At 44.6% G+C, this 16256-nt stretch overlaps 2 protein-coding genes across 2 annotated transcripts; both read left to right on the top strand.

Annotated features, from left to right (window-relative positions):
* Positions 1 to 4448: 4448 nt before the first annotated feature.
* LOC119465941 (multiple coagulation factor deficiency protein 2 homolog) lies at positions 4449 to 6880 on the top strand. The gene is made up of 2 exons (XM_037726426.2): positions 4449 to 4610; positions 6627 to 6880. Exons 1-2 carry the CDS (start codon positions 4478 to 4480, stop codon positions 6722 to 6724), a joined length of 231 nt encoding a protein of 76 aa, XP_037582354.1. The 5' UTR covers positions 4449 to 4477; the 3' UTR covers positions 6725 to 6880.
* Positions 6881 to 7348: 468 nt separating this feature from the next.
* Positions 7349 to 14805, top strand: LOC119465942 (multiple coagulation factor deficiency protein 2 homolog). The gene is made up of 4 exons (XM_037726427.2): positions 7349 to 8143; positions 8772 to 8858; positions 13493 to 13614; positions 14640 to 14805. Exons 1-4 carry the CDS (start codon positions 7941 to 7943, stop codon positions 14717 to 14719), a joined length of 492 nt encoding a protein of 163 aa, XP_037582355.1. The 5' UTR covers positions 7349 to 7940; the 3' UTR covers positions 14720 to 14805.
* Positions 14806 to 16256: the final 1451 nt, after the last annotated feature.

Below are 16256 nucleotides of genomic sequence, written 5' to 3' on the forward strand. Positions count from 1 at the left end.
TACTGTGGGCAGGTCTCGTTTTGTGGTTTTGTGGCGCTCGATCGGCGGCCATAAACGCTGCGCTGCCTGTCTAATAAAACTCATCTAAAGCGCTTTATGTATATACCTCGAAATTATGCTAGAGTGATGAATTGTCTAAAAGAGACGTACAGTTGAATAAATGCTAGCGTACTCAGAGGAAAGGCCGTGTTTGCGGGTCATGCATCAGCAGCGTGTGCTGCCGTTTTCGTAAGTAAAAAGTAGCAGTATTTATGGGGCTCCTGGCAACCAGTATAAATATATATAACCGCAAAAGCTTTCAGAGCACGAAACTCGCGATAAGCCCAGTCAATCGCAGCTTCGCAACTTAACCGAAAGAATTGGAAAACAATAAATTAGTGGTTCGGGGAAGCACCCTTTACACGTTTGAAACTGAAGCCATTGGTTTGAGGAGAGTTTGAGGATGTTCTGTGCTGTGCTCGTGTTGCCATGAATTACGAACTTGGCCAAGCCCTTGTCTGCTTTATTAAACAAGTGCTTCAATTCAGCTGAATCTAATAGTGCATTTCACGTGACTGACGTGTTATTCGTTATAATTATAATTATGTACTGGCAGTAATTTGGCAAGCATTAAACCACAATATTTTTATTGCCCCTAAACTGCGGGTGTCATAGACTGCCATGGAATTTTCATGAAAACAGCCAGGGAAAGGTTGAAAAAACACCAAGGAAATTGAAAATGTCAACATAGGTATGCTGTCTTGTTATTTCCATACAATGTTTCCAGAGAATCGCTGTCTTAAACATATTTTTGAAGCATTTCACCTCCCAAAAAATTACAAATAGGTACGATTTTCTGAAAAAGAAATGAAAGTGAAGCATGCTGACATGGGGGGGGGGGGGGGGCATTTCTTACTCAATCTTTTTGCATTACGTAAGTGTCCTGAACCTCGAAACTCTAGAAAAAATACTTATGTTATAGAGCGCCTTCAATTATTTACTGTGATAGCATTCATTGTAATGACAGTTTCAGTTTTGTTTCCCAGAAGGTGCATATGTGTCGTGCCACAACACAGAAAGTGCTCACGGGGTATTTCTTGTGCTCATGTGGTATACCTAACTTGCAACCGTGTCAGCATTCCAGAAAGATATGATTATCTATAGGAAACTAAGTGACCATTTTGACACAATCAATCCATCTGCCTTCTATTGAAGTTACGGCCAATGTATCAGTTAAGAGTACGAGAAAGACATTTAAATGTGTATTAAGGAAAATAAATTACAATCTTTGGCATGATACGTTCAATACTCCAGTCACTGTTCTGAGCATATCATTCCGCGCGGGTATATTTATTTACCAGCCAAAAATGTAAGCAGTCCAACTGGGTAGCCTAGTTTCAGCAATTAATATAGAGGTCATTTGGGCTAATTAAGTACATTACGTGTCATATGGCCTTGTCAAAAAATGTAACATACTGTTGCTGGCACCAGCAGCAATTGTAACAGTTTAATTTTTCACCATACGGTAGAGTGAAACATTATGCGATGGTACTGTTTTGTATTGACAAGCAGCCATTAGGCATAGTTAAACCGTATTAAGGATTGACTTAAGCGGTTTGAGCGAATATATTAAGCTGCTTAATGAACGTACAAAAAATACACATTTGTTATTTTTGCCTCACATTGTTGTATCTACATATTTGCAGCATGCACCTGCAGCACCTTCGGAACGGCTTACACGAAGGTCAAGGCCAGCCTGGAAACCATGCTTGCCAAGGGGAAGCAGCTGTAAATATGTAAATATTCTCTTTTGATGATAGCATAAGACATGCATTTTAATAAATTAATGTATTATATCGTTCAATAAAAACAGTTATTTCAATATCGGTGCACGTGTTTTCTTTGTTGCACTGCATGAGTCTGCACTAGTGGAATTGCTTGAAATATTTGTTTCTGCAACATATGAGAGTGCAGCTGGTTCAGGATCATTAATAATCTATTAACATGAATGCATAAATGCAGATGGGAAGCAACAGGTGCACATGCATAATACACGTTCAAAATTTTGTTGCTGCCATATGTAAACAAAAATTTTAACTAACTTGCAGATAGTAGATTTCATTCAAGCGAATGCATTGCATGCAACTAAACTTTCTTCAATGTGCAATTGCACAAATGCTCATGCAGCTTTACATAATGATTCACGGCTGCATACATTTTAGATTTTTGACTGCTTCCATCTGCATGCATGCTTTTTTATGTACAGTTCCCTATGTATGTTCCCATATGCATACTGGGTACAATAAATTTTTGTAGACATTTCCAATAAACTGCTTATTAGCAAACCCCAGCAGCGAGTGTTTATAGAATAACATTGCCTGCCGAAACATAGTTGGCAAAATGTGGTGTATTATCTAGTATATATGGTGTCCCAGTAATTTTAGCCAAGCTGGTCAATGAAAATGAAAGGTTAAAAAACAACTCGGTGCAAGATATATGATCCTAAAAAGACCTACAGGTCAGACCTCTGAATTCACGGCCGAATGCACGCCATAGGTCTTAAAATCGGATCTTATTGCAGTGTCTTTTCTTAATATTATTTTTCATTGAACAGCTTCACTAAATTTAAGTTAGCTGGGACACCCTGTAAAATTGTAAGGCTGAAGTCTATAGATTAGCAATAGACTGATCTACAGGAACTCTCTGTAGGCAGACTGTACCACATTCTACAAAAAGTGTAAGGCCATAAGTCCATAGACAGACTATATACTGGTCTATAGGAATAGTTTATAGTCTGTAGACATTTCATAGACATGTCTACAAAAGTAAAACTATATAGGCCTATAGACTTTTGTCTATAGACACTCTGCAGACATTTGTCTACAAAAGTGAATTTTCATTGATCTATAGACCGTCTATAGTCAGTCTATAGAATCAGACATTTTGTTGACTAGTCTACAAAATGTGTACGGCCATAAGTCTATAGATTGTCCATAGACTGGTCTATAGGAATAGTCTATAGATACTCTATAGGCGTTTGTAGATAGTTTATAGACTTATGTATACAAAAGTAAAACTAAATAAGCCTATAGACTTTTGTCTATAGACATTCTGCAGACATTTGTCTACAAAAGTGAATTTTCATTGATCTATAGACCGTCTATAGTCAGTCTATAGACTCAGACATTTTGTAGACTAGTCTACAAATAGTGTATGGCCATAAGTCCATAGACTGTCTATAGACTGGTCTATAGAATAGTCTATGGATAGTCTATAAACATCTGTCTATAGACATTTTATAGACTTATTTCTACAAAAGCAGAACTATATAAGCCTATAGACATTTGTCTATAGACATTCTATAGACATTTGTCTACAAAAGTGAAATTTCATTGATCTATAGACAGTCTATAGTCAGTCTATAGACTCAGACATTTTGTAGACTAGTCTACAATTAGTGTATGGCCATAAGTCCATAGACTGTCTGTAGACTAGTCTAAAGAAATGTCTACAAAAAGTCTGTTGACTTCATAGACAAATGTCTACACACTTTATATAGACTTTCTACAAAAATTTTTGTAAGGGTAGGAGCAAATAAACGCTTATTATCGCAATCGTGTGCATCGATATCTGACACGCTTTCTCCAATTTCGCGTTTCAAACGCTTCTTACATCGGATTTTTATGACGTTTCCGTCACGCGAGCATCTTGATATCAGCGTAGATCGAATGGATATCAAGAAAAGTGTAGATATGGCACTGCGTTGTGGCTACGCTGCGCGCATCATACATAAACGAAGATAAACGTCTAGACAGGCATGACCGAGACCTCAGATGACATTTTATAGCCTAGCTCCGCACTTGCCTTGAGTTACGAAATTGAGACTTCGCGCTGACAAGCTCGAAAGATGTGCTTGAGTTGTGATTGCGTTTATCGAGACAATCCTATAGGCAGTGAAAGCTTTATGCGGTGGAAATAAACTATGCAAAGTCTGTATTTTTTACATTAACGAACTGTATGTTCTGTTGACAGCAGAGATGAGTGTTCAGAGCATTTGATGCAAAAATTACGGATCTATTGTCTTAATTTATTTATCGCTTCTCTTCACTGAATCTTCACCAACAGACAGACTGTCGATGATCGTATAGTCGGTGAGAACTAGTGTACTAATCTAGTACGCTCTAGTGAAAACCTAAGATTGAAGTACCAAATACACCGCAGTCTAACAATTTGTATAGATGCGCCATCCGGTTACGTTGGCACATATCTATGACGTCCCGGCAAAGGCGTACGAACTTGGTTCAATACCGGCGCTCATATGGAACTATTTTTTGGAGCGCGGAGGTTAGGAGCGCAGGTGCAGTGTGCGTGTGTGTGTTTGTGTGCGTGTTTGGAGGGGGTTGGGAGCGTCAGAATTCTTGCGCTGTTACAAAGCTTTATATAGTTATAGTTATAGTTACTCGCATCTAAGCACGATTCGTGGATTGTATGGTACAGGATGCACGACTTCGACAACAACAACCTGCTGGACGGCCAGGAGATGATGGCGGCCATGTTCCACACCAGCCACCACGATGATGGCGATCACGCAGATGAAAGGATAGAGATCATACCGGAGGCGGACATCGCCAGTGAGTTTACCTTCGGCACTGCCCTACATTAATCTTACTCGTACTGACTATGGCGTTGCGCTTCCCGGCCGCGGCGGACGCATTTCGATTGGGGCGAAATGCAAAAACGCCCGTGTGCAGTGCATTGGGTGCACGTAAAAAAAAAAAAAAAACCAGGTGGTCAAAATTATTCTGGAGTCTTCGACTACGGCATGCCTCATAATCATATCGGGATTGTGGAACGTTGCAACCAAGAATTTCATTCTAATTAGTTCATCTTACTGTAACATTTATTTCAGATCACACTTTCGTCCGCGCAACAGTTCTTCGGGCCGATATAACGCCTAGATGCAATCAGAATGACCTGGAACCTTAAATTACCTGTCTTGTAGCTCCTATTACCCCCGAAGGCAACGAAAATGCCCGCTTTTACATGAATGCTACCGTGACAGGCGAGTACGTGACCTTCATATGATCTCGAATGGCACCGGCGCGTGAATTCGCCTCAGAAATGACATCGCTGCTATCTCTTGTTTTCAGTTCAGCTGGCCCCTAGAGTCTTGAAGCTCCTTTCCCATCGTCACCATGATAATCACCACCACACCAAACCTCTCAGAGAGCGAGAGAGAGAGAGGGAGAATTAATCTGAGCCCTGTTAACGATCGTAAACATAAAAAAATCATACGCGCATGATTTGAATGCTTAGGTGCATGGTCTAAACTGTTGTGTACTGCGCTGAACCGCACATAAGTGATACTCCATACTACTATATACATAGCTGCCAACTTTCACCAGTTTCCCGTAAGATTGAGAAATTTCGACTCGTTTTGCGGTTTTACGAATGTTGCGTCAAGGTTTAGCATAAATAAATTCTGTTCGCGAAGAAGCTTCGCTCGTTGGTCTCTGAAGCTTCCGTTGAAATCCTTCTGATGGCGAAAAGATTCAAGAGCAGCACTTGCTCCGAGTAAGGCTACACGGACAAATTCCTGAAGCAGGAGAATTGGGCGTCAGCATTTGCTGAAAGGAGTCACTGTGATCGAGAAATACTGTATTTCTTGCTAGTATTTGCTGCACCAAGTTTTTTTCTGCTTGTGCCCTGCGTGTAAAGGCAGATTGTGTTATAATGTGCGTATGTGTATCCCTGAAAAGGTGTGTGCTCAGGGATGCTTTTAAAATATGCCTGCTATCATTCCGCTCATTTCCCACTTTAGTGTCATGTCTGCATGATTTTGCGAATTTTAGTATTCACAGGTTGACAGACATGTATACATGTATATCGTTGCCTGGTCCAAGTGAGGACCCTCTGAGTGACTTCCGTGTCATGGTTAGCATTGAAAACTGCAACCGACATTGTTCAATTTCCTTGCCCTTCGTGAATAGTTTATTCGAGCTACGCACAGTGTCACTCGTTGACTTATGCTTATATTTAACCGTAATGTTACTTTGCGAATACGTGAAGTTCAATCAAGAGAGATGATGAAGCGCAGGTCCTGTCTGATTGTGTTTTATTTACCGTCAAACAGGAAGCACACTTTCTCGTGAAAGCCTTTTCTCCAATGACTGGTATCATATTCAACAAAAAGAGGCAACTGACGTTTCTTTTTGTGCCCAGCTACTTTACCGTCGTTTTTTTTTCGGTTTTAAGGTCGTCGAAGCTCGGTCCCCACGACGTTATGGGTATATTCAGAATGTTCGCGTAATATGAGTTTTGTTTTCAGCAACTTATGCCCCTACTATTCCTGGGAAAGCGAATTAGAGGTGCACTAGAAACGTTTTAGCGAAGCGATGACGAGGTTTAGTCACACAAAATGATCAAAGCTCAAGTATGCGAAGTGACTGAATCCAAGTTTGTTTTCCAATGAGCGCAATCTCTGTGCGATATTGTTTAACTTAACGAAAATGTCCCACAGTAATAATGGCTTGGGTAGTATGTTGTGCCCGTCTTCGTCTCTAATGTTAAACGAGTTTTGTATTTTTGCTCAACGTACACGTGAAACTCCAATGAATGTTCTGGTTCTTTCAACTTTTTTTTTTCAGGCTACGTGGACTCTGCCCTTTTAGCTGACAAAAACCACGACGGCTACATTTCGTATCCGGAACTAAGGGCAAGCGACCTTGCAAAGCAGCACACTTAAATCTTTGTACAAAGGTGATACCACTATGCGCCCACTGCATTTTCACATACGTCGTCTTATTTAGAATTTTTTTTGTTCGGCACACAGTGCCTTTTCAGTGCCTTTATACATCTGCTTTACTGAGTCCTTTTACTCACAATAAAGTATTTTGCCGTGCCTCTGTATCTCTTTCTTGTTATGTTCTTTTCAATTATTGTAATTGCTCCTGCTTCTTAGAATGAAGTTGCCATCGACATGTACCGACACATATTATGTTATGGTCTGTCACAGATGAGCGGAGGAGAAGTTACATGCAGTTCAATAAGCTTCAAGTTGGGTACTATGCTGTAGTTAATATCTACATTTTGACATAAATGGTCACTCGCTTTTAGGGGGACGCCCCGTTATAAGTAAACCCGACACGACATCAACATTGCATCCACATTGTGAAAAAAATTGCCCGAGATATGTCGGCTAACGTGCATGTTTATCAATGAATAATTTGTGAACGTTCATTCTAAACTTAGGCTTTCCTCAGCGCTTGGATGCTCCAATGCAGGGTCCCCCGACGAATGCGATTACCCTCTAGGATGTGCGATATTTTTTTTTTTAAACGTAACTGGTCGACAAGAATTTTCAGTAGACGGGGCAAGAAATTGCGCGAAATAACACTCGTCTCTCCGTTCAGTAGTTTAGAATCGGGATAGCTTATTGCAACGATCATTACAGGTGGATGTGCACGCAGTAGTTTGAGACGGGATTCGCATGTACTACTGCGTGTGTTTCGTAGAAACCTTCACTGACCGGTACTTTTCTCTGGGCATGGGAGCGACTGGAACGAAAGACAATTCAGAGCCGTCTTTGTTGTCCGCGGCTATTTCGTAAGCACAGCTGCCTGACAGGTGGTGTCGTTGAGATATCCATTTTCATCAAAGTTGGCGAAGCCCTTTCGGAAACAAATAAAGGAATAAAGGAGCGCGGCAGCTTTGAGAACACCGCCAGCAGGCGCTCCGGACATGTACGTGGAAAGACCTACATTCGCTCTGTAACGTGATAGGACGACGACAACGTCATCTCCACGTCTCGTCGCAGATGCTTATTGCTTCCGCTCACACTGAAATCAGTAGTGTTGGGAGTCGGCAGTGGATCTGATACGGAAGTAGCGTCTGTACTATTTTTTTTTTTTTTTGTATCTGTGCGTGTGAGCCACCGTGTGATTACGTTAGAAGACTCACACATGTATCGTCGGCGATTCATGAGAGAGGCGCCTGCAGAAACCCGCTGCAATTGGCTGCTGCGCTGTACTGCGTTTCTCGCTTGCACGTGGGTCGTCAGCGCACACGTCGACTCGACTTTCCACACCGCTCCGAAACCGTCCAGCGCAGCCGCGGCTGAGCTGCACCACAAATGGTCCACTGCGGACGTGGTTCGGGATCTTCAGTGAGTTGAGTGTCGATTTGGGTGATTAATGTGACCTCCTGTCTTCTATCTCTCTCTCTCTCACTCTCCCATCCCCACTTATCGAAACACTTTGCAGCGAAACTGGCAAAGTGTACGAGCGTCTTTCCTGTCTGTATCTGTGTTCTTTTCATCCGCAGTTCAGCGCTCTTCTACCTTCAAAGTGTACGTAGTTTTCCCTCCTTGCCTTTCTTACCATCTGTATCATTCTGGGATTAATTTCTTCTAAAAATTCATAGAGGGAACTCTAGATGGAGGGAGTTCGTTTGTAATAACAATTGTGTGATCAGTCTGTGATGGCAAATAAATTCTAATTAAAGAGGTTAAGAACGAAGCAACAAGAACCTCTGAATTGATAAGAGGAGACTTCAGGCAAATACAAGCTCATCATTTCCTGGCTGGCTTAACTGCCGTGCTACTAGACGGCAATTTGGCTCTGTAGAGGCGGACTTCCTTTTATTGCAGTCCCAGTGTGAAACTGTGTCCTAGGAGTACCGCGTATAACTAACGAGTAAAAAAGAAACGACATCCGTACTATCTGTTCGCAAGCGATTTGTGGATTGCCGCTGTGCCACCTGTTATAACCGCGCATTTTCCTTCTTTGGTCTAGGCACATTAAAGAAGACGTGGCGAAAATAATCCAACTTCAGAGTACGGGAGAGCTGTCCACAGAAGAAATGTACTTTTATTATTTTAGGTAAGGCTCAGTGGATCGGGGTATTGGCAGGATTTACGTAGCATTTAGCCATACTACTACGATTTTGAACTCTGCTAGAAAAGTATTTCGACTAATGCGATTTAGATTGTTTGTTGACCATCGTGAAATGTATGTGTATTTATAAAAAAACCGTTCTGTGCACCCTCCCTTAACGGGTTAACCGAAAGAAAGAAACAGAGAGAAATAAAGAAAGAATGAATAAGCAATATAGATGTCTTAAGCGTTGCGAATGTTTTTAGCTTTAGCCTTCATCAAGTTTGTTCAACTTGCTTACCCGCGATCATCATCCGCGCAATAGGCACATTACGTAATTTCAACGAAGCTTTTCATTATAAAAATTTTACGATGTAAGCGGGTGAAACCAGCGGATTAATTCTCGACAGTCGCCTTTGCTAACCCGGTATAACTTTGTCGCTAGCCTACTTGGCTGACATTTAGAGGTGCAACAGCTATGTCAGGAAATGGGGAGAGTGTCCATAAATATTCGATTCAGTTTATATCACACGTGTTTTCCAGATCGACGAGCCTCACTATATGTTCGCCTGCAAGGATTGTAGCGCTTTCATATGTGTCCTCAGTGAAAAGAGCAAACATTATGTGGGCGTTGCCTTAAAACAGCAAATAAACGTCGTGGTGGGTCCAAGATTAAAAAAAAAAAAATGGAAAGTGCCAAAAGAACACGGAGGCCCATTTAAGCGTGAAATTCAAGGCCGCCCGACAAATTTGCTGAGTGAATATAGTAGTCTACTTTGTCATTATTTCCCCAAAATGACTTCCTCGTACACGCATCACAGTCCGAACAGCGGGGAAATTAATGTATCTTTTGTGACATATTCTCGGCGATGGATATATAGCGATTGTAGTGTTAGTTTCAGAATGTAATGTCAAAGTACGATGGCTATAGTATTCGGTGGCATGAATTCGCAGCTGTCGCATGTTTACCAAATTAAATGACATGAATGCGAATTTGGAAAATTTTGTTAAATACCTAATTGCACGTTGCCAATTGACACCAATGTAATATCCTACTCTTCGAGTATTTCGTCTCAAAGTGGCAAAATAGCGCTGTGTTCCACTACAAGTTCGAAAAGTACTTCTACCATGCCTCCACGGCCCTTTCACACCTTAACTCTGAAAGTAGTTTAGACGCTTTGGAGCGTATATCTTGTCCCACAAGATTCACCGTCATCTACCTGCGGGTCTTTCCTTTCTTTAACGCTGCGTGCCCGGTATCTCCAGGTAGAACGACGTGCGCGTTATCAGCGTGACACAGCATTCTTGACTGTGTGGGGAAGCTCGACTATCACGCGTCCCCCGATGTTGTTTTCCCCGCATGGCTATCGCGTCTCCTGTAGTTCGCCTTCTCCGTGTAGCAAGCGCCGGCGGTGGTCGGTGTGATTGAAGATTAGTACGAAAGATGATGCGACTGCTGCGCTGCTAACGCCACCCAACGGCGGAGTTACTAGGGCCCAAGGTGACCCGTAAAAGAGCGAGGGATTCTGGGACGCGCCGTATGCTGGCTATTTCCGGTTCGCGGTAGCGCAGCCACTGCTTCGCCGTTGAAGCCTGTTGATGCGCTTGCAGTCCGGCTTTGTCACACTCGGAAGATTACCCGGTTGCAGGAGCCTAGCAAAACCATGGTCGGCTGCCCAAATTCAAGCGTTAAAGGTAAACGCATGTAACTACTGCCTCGCAGCATCCCTTGCTGAGTCAGCTCTGCACAAGCATCAGAGGCATCCCTGTCACTTTCAAAACTGTGATAGAGACAATCAGTGAACAAAAACAAAATGAACGCACAGTGCCGCTTATCAGGCGGCGATGAGCTGTGTAAGGGCCGACACAGAATGGTTCCCCAAGATGTTTATTTCTCTAACATTATGATTCAAGCAACCAGAACTATTTCAGTACTCGCATGCACATATAGAGGTATTATGGAACATAATTTTAAGGCGCCAATTTAAACGGGACACAGCGAGATACTTACATAATACTGGAAACCAACTAGCTCACCTTAGCTAGTTCCCTGAACGCAGATAGAGGTAATGCGCAGCCGTAATATGTCGGCGATACGGCCATTGTTGACAAAAAAGCGAGAACTTCTAACTACGTACCACTTCAAATGAACCTCGAGTTTCAACCGAGAAATGCCGTTGACAGTGCGCAAAGTTTTCAAACATTTTCAGCACTTCATCTTCTAATTACGCTAGCTGCGCCGTTACGGACGATATCGGTTGCAGTGCCGATCACAGAGCAGCATTTACCAGGCCGCTGTAACCATCGCCTCAGCACCCGATTTTCTAAGTAATGCTTCTATACGCTTGATAAATTATGCGATTAAGATAACTTTTTTATCTGTCTGACTAACCCGCAGGCAGAGCAGTCAGTGACGGGGCGTCCAAGCAGCGGCAAGTGTAAAGCTAAACTTGTCAGAAAGAAAAAAATTACACCATCTTCCCGTAGGGGAACCCTGAGTAGTATGCGAAGCAGCCATGGTGTCGACTCAAGTTCCCATTAGTTTTCAGTTCGTCGTTTCCGTTAGGTTGAGGTACGTAGCTACCGTCTTCGCGAGCCCGAAGTTCGAGATCGGCCTGTCGCCGCTGCCGTTTCGTGGCAGCGGCTCGAGCCCTCTTCTCCGCGGCGCTGTCCACGGCGCTGACACTGGCGTTGACGCTGGCGCAGTCCGTGGCACTCATCGCGGCGTTGTGGGAGGCGAATGCGAGGAGCGGAGCGCGCGCGCGCGTCATTACACCGCGAGCTACAGTGGCGCCCCCCAGCGGAGTATGCAGCGCCTACCGTCGCGCCTCTAACCTAAGCTGCTTCGCATTATCGCGCGCGGAGCCGCATGTGTTGCCATTCGTTGCGCAATCCGGAGAGGAGAGGAGCGTCGGAGACACGGTGTGGTCGGAGAGGAGAGGAGCGTCGGAGAGGAGAGGAGGAATGCCGAGAGGAGAGGAAATGAGACAAGGAGAGGAGGGGGAGGAGGATGCGCAGTGCGGGTGTGGACGCTGCACGGCGGATGGATGGATGGAGATGGGGTGTGACATAGCCCCGACCATAAGGTGCTTCGCATCTAAAAAGGCTGCCGAAACGTAAACCAAAGTTCATTTATGAATAAAAGCATATCCCTACCGTTCTTGGTTTGTCATCGTCGCGCCCAGAGTCAACTGAAATCAGCTGCGTGAATGCTACGACATTGCTGGTCGACAAAGTGGATGGAAAGCTTTGCACGACTCAGTTGAAACCGCGCAGAAAAACACGTGCGCCAGGCATGCCACCGATGCCGCCGCGTCGTCCGTCGAACCGGAAGCTGCCAGCAGACGACGCGCCCCACAATTCCCTGCGATTGCTCGTTTTACCGCTCACCAAATCTTGATTACCAAATCTTGATTGAAATATCCTGTGTGTTTGGCTTGGGGTTGGCTAGCGGGGGCGTGGATGTTTCGCGCGCTCGTCGGCCGTTCGCGGGACCGTCCTGCGAGAGGCTTCGGAGCACCGGAATGGGCGAACACGATCGTTCGAACGCGCCACCGTTGGCGTGACCGTACACGTGAACGATTAGACGTTGCTGTCCAATACGGGGGCGAACATATTCGCTCGCTATTCGGTCGTGGTGAGACGGACTTCCTCGAATTGTCGTGCGCCCATCGGCATGTTCCATTGGTAATAATTCAGCTAGCTATATTGGTGTAGGAAAGGTGCAATAAACGTCCTTGTGATTGTTTCGCACTACTGTGTTGTCGTTCTGTAGTCCTAAGAGCACATTTGAGATCCCACAACTGGCAAGTAACGAGCTCAGAGTTTTCAAGAAAGGAAGCTTAAGCAAGAGAGATGATTATAGTTTTGTGACAAAGATGTGCCCCAGCGGGCGTAAAAAGTAATGATAGAAATGGTCAGCATATTGGCATATAATCGTAAAGTCGGAGTCACGAACACATTAACGTTAAAAAAAAGAAAAAAGAAAGAAAGAACAGCAACAACCACGAGAACTGACTGGAGAATCGTGTAAGCGACTCAGGGAAAAGAACGGTAAGTGTAAATCCACTTAAACTGAGAGGAACTGACCTCCCTAATTTATTTTCCAGAATTTAAACATTGTTAGCAGGCTTCTGTAACTTTTGCAACATTTCAGTAACCGTTGGGTACATATGAAAAAAAGTTATTGGGCTTCTGAAAGGGACATACGCCAATTATCGTACGCCATATATGCGTGCGCCTTGTCAATTCGTGCTGTTGTCCTCATCTTGAGCCGCTCTGTTGCGCTCGAGTTAAACTCGAAAGGTATCACACGCATATGATGGCGCTGTAGCAACTGATAACGACCGTAAGCGGCTCGGTTTTAATGATGCTTTATTTTTTCAGATTCAGCCCATATTCTAAGTGGGAATGAAAGTTTAATTTTGATTTCATATTAGACGTACCAAATTACTGAGTAGATTCTGTAACCGAAATATTCGGATTGTTTTGGACAGTTTCGGCGTCGCCTTTTCCTTGTCGATTGTTTGGGGAACACTCCGAGCTTTCTTTTGGCTCTGGTTCACCTGATAGCCCCACTTTGTAAAGTTCTCTAATGTCGTTCCCTATCGCTGCTGCTATTGCTACTGATGTTGCTGTAGGATGCACGATTTTGACGACAACAATTTGCTGGACGGCCACGAGCTGAAAGCCGCCATGTTGCACACCCTCGCCCACCGGCCTGGCGCTGAGGAGCAGTCAGTGCCCGAAGAATCGATCGCAAGTGAGTAAGCAGATGGTATTCGAGATCGGTCGTGTGCGCTGCCCGGTCTCGGAGGCCATGATAAACATGCAGTGTCGTATGAAAAACACCAGAGGGCAACTTGGCGCTATAGTGTAGTTGCACGCCGCCAGTATGGGAATGAGGGGCAGCTCATAGATCATGATTAGCCTTCAGAACAGGGCACGAACCCCCCCCCCCCCCCCCGGCCCCCAGCACACACAAACAATGGGGGACGGGCCAATAATCGGAGGGGAGGGGAGGGGGGGGGGGGGTTGCACGCGCAGACAACTCCAGAAAAATGACATTGAAAAGGTGACACTGTGGATAAATGAGTAGTGCGTAATTGAGAAGTGAGACCAGATGCATGGGCAATACTAATTAAAGGAAATCGAAAGCAGTTTATTCACAGATTTGCCTTAACTTTCGCCTTGTGGCTTCAGCCGACCGAGTGCATATTAATATTAGCAATCTTGAAGCTCATTCTTCATAACAAATTTGTAGCGTCGTCATAATTAGTCTCATTTAGCCTCTACTTGCTACCATTCAATGGTCTTCCAGGACATTACAAATAGAAATATTTGTATAGTACGTAAGAAATGACAACGCACGTTGTGGTTTACGAAGGTTCATCTTGATTCAGCAGTACGCATGCTTGAAGTAGTCTTTTATTTAGGCGATGAAAATTACGTATTTGCCCCTATATAAGTAAGGATATTACCATCATATAACTATTTTAAAGTTGTTCAGCATGGTACATGTCTGGGCAAACACGAATAAATCAACACGCTTCATGGTCACGTTCCGCTCTTTCATTAGTATGCTTTATTTCCGTAAAACATGTTTTATGTATTACCTTGCATTTTTTCTGAATAATACCCATCTTTGAATTCTCGCCCTTAATTAAGCTGCACATGCTTCTCTCACTTCCGATATACCACTGTCGTAGAGCCTCCAGTTAGGAATCGTTGATGACGAAGATCGACTTCGCCATGTACACTTAATGTTAATTCGCTTTTGCTTTCCAGGTTACGTGGACGCCGCTTTGAAGTCGGACGCAAATCACGACGGCTTCATTTCGTACCCGGAAATAAGAGCGGCTATGTAATCATTTGTGCACGTTGTTCACTTACGCATTCACTGAAGCATCGTCATTTGCTAGCAACGTCAATAAAAGCCCCATCTCACCTTTGAAACGCCTTGTCTGCTGTGCTTCGCTATTAATTTCGTGTTTCTCACTGAAAGTTGCCGCGGATCTCAGAGAAAGAACGCTTGTACATCGTCCACTGCTGAGCCATCGGTTGTGTTTTTGAAGCGAACCTTTTTACTGCGACAGCAATTACTTGAACACTCCAAGAGTATTTTCGCTGCCTCTATCGCCGTGATGTTTCCCATAAAGTCCGTGTGCGATTACAATTAACGGCCCGTGCGCCGTATGCAACGGGCACGAGGGCAAGCTTGCGAGGATGAGCCTAGATGAACGGTCGTCTTCCCGCGCGCCGAATCTTGGAGGTCACGGGATCGTGCGCACGCTATGTAAGGAGAGCGCGCGTCTCTTCTAGCTCGGCCGTGGCTACTCATGGCTGTCCGCGTGGCTGAGTGCATATGCGGCCCGCGCGCTATATGTTGGAAATCATGTTCGGCGGGTGACCGGTTCAAGGGCGAGCCGAGATGGCTGCCGCCTTCATGTACGCTGTCTTCCCACTCTCCTGGTGTTGCAGCTCGCCTAATAAAGCTTCGGAGACACGGTGAAGGGAGTGGCAACATGAAGCGTTCGCTTTGGGACAGGCACGAGCGGTCCTCACTGCTTGCGCTCGCGGTCATCGACTGAGATCTGTTCATGTTTGTTTGTGCGAGTGTGACACCTGGCTTGTTTTTATTTATTTATTTATTTATTTAATTATTTATTTATTTATTTATTTATTTATTTACATATACTGCAACTCAATATAGGTCTATAGCAGGAGTTCCGCGAGTGTTTATTTACTAAGCGAATTTAAATTCGAAGCGTTTCTTTGCCTAGTCGGAGGCAAGGCCAACGTGAGGCCATCAAAGGTCACAGAATTTGTCGCCGATGTCCCCGCTTGCTGGCCGCTATTGGCTCGGCCCTTCCTTGCTTCACGCGTATGCGCGCACTCTCCCACGCACCCGCTCACACACCGCTACTGGCTTAGCGCCTCCTCTTCTTGATCCACTCACTGGTATGGGTGTGCACGCCAGAAATAAACGTGGCTTGGTTGCGCTAGCTGCGCTATGTAGCGCGTAGGCCTGTACTTGCAGGTACAAGAATGAGCCCTCAAAAGCATCAAGCGGGAGAACAGAGTAAGACTGCAGAATCTCTGCAGCGACTACAGAGGTATGCGATGTTTACAGAAGTGGCGAGCCAGGAGGCAAAGCGATGGGCCGAGGAGAGACGCGCGGCCGTGGGGCACGAGCAACAAGAGAAGCGACGAATGGCCGAAGAACAGCGGCACGCCAAGTAAACGACCGCTGAGCAGGCCATCGAGACCAAAGAGCGCCGATTGGAGGACCGCCACTTCTGGGACGCAGACGCGTGCTTTCAAAAGCACTTTGTATAGAAAACAAATTTGGTACGGCGTGTAGCCTCTGCTACCGCCTCTGGTTACGATCATACGTCGTCAGTT

This window comes from Dermacentor silvarum, chromosome 10 (genome assembly GCF_013339745.2).
Source record: "Dermacentor silvarum isolate Dsil-2018 chromosome 10, BIME_Dsil_1.4, whole genome shotgun sequence".
Classification (NCBI taxonomy): domain Eukaryota; kingdom Metazoa; phylum Arthropoda; class Arachnida; order Ixodida; family Ixodidae; genus Dermacentor; species Dermacentor silvarum.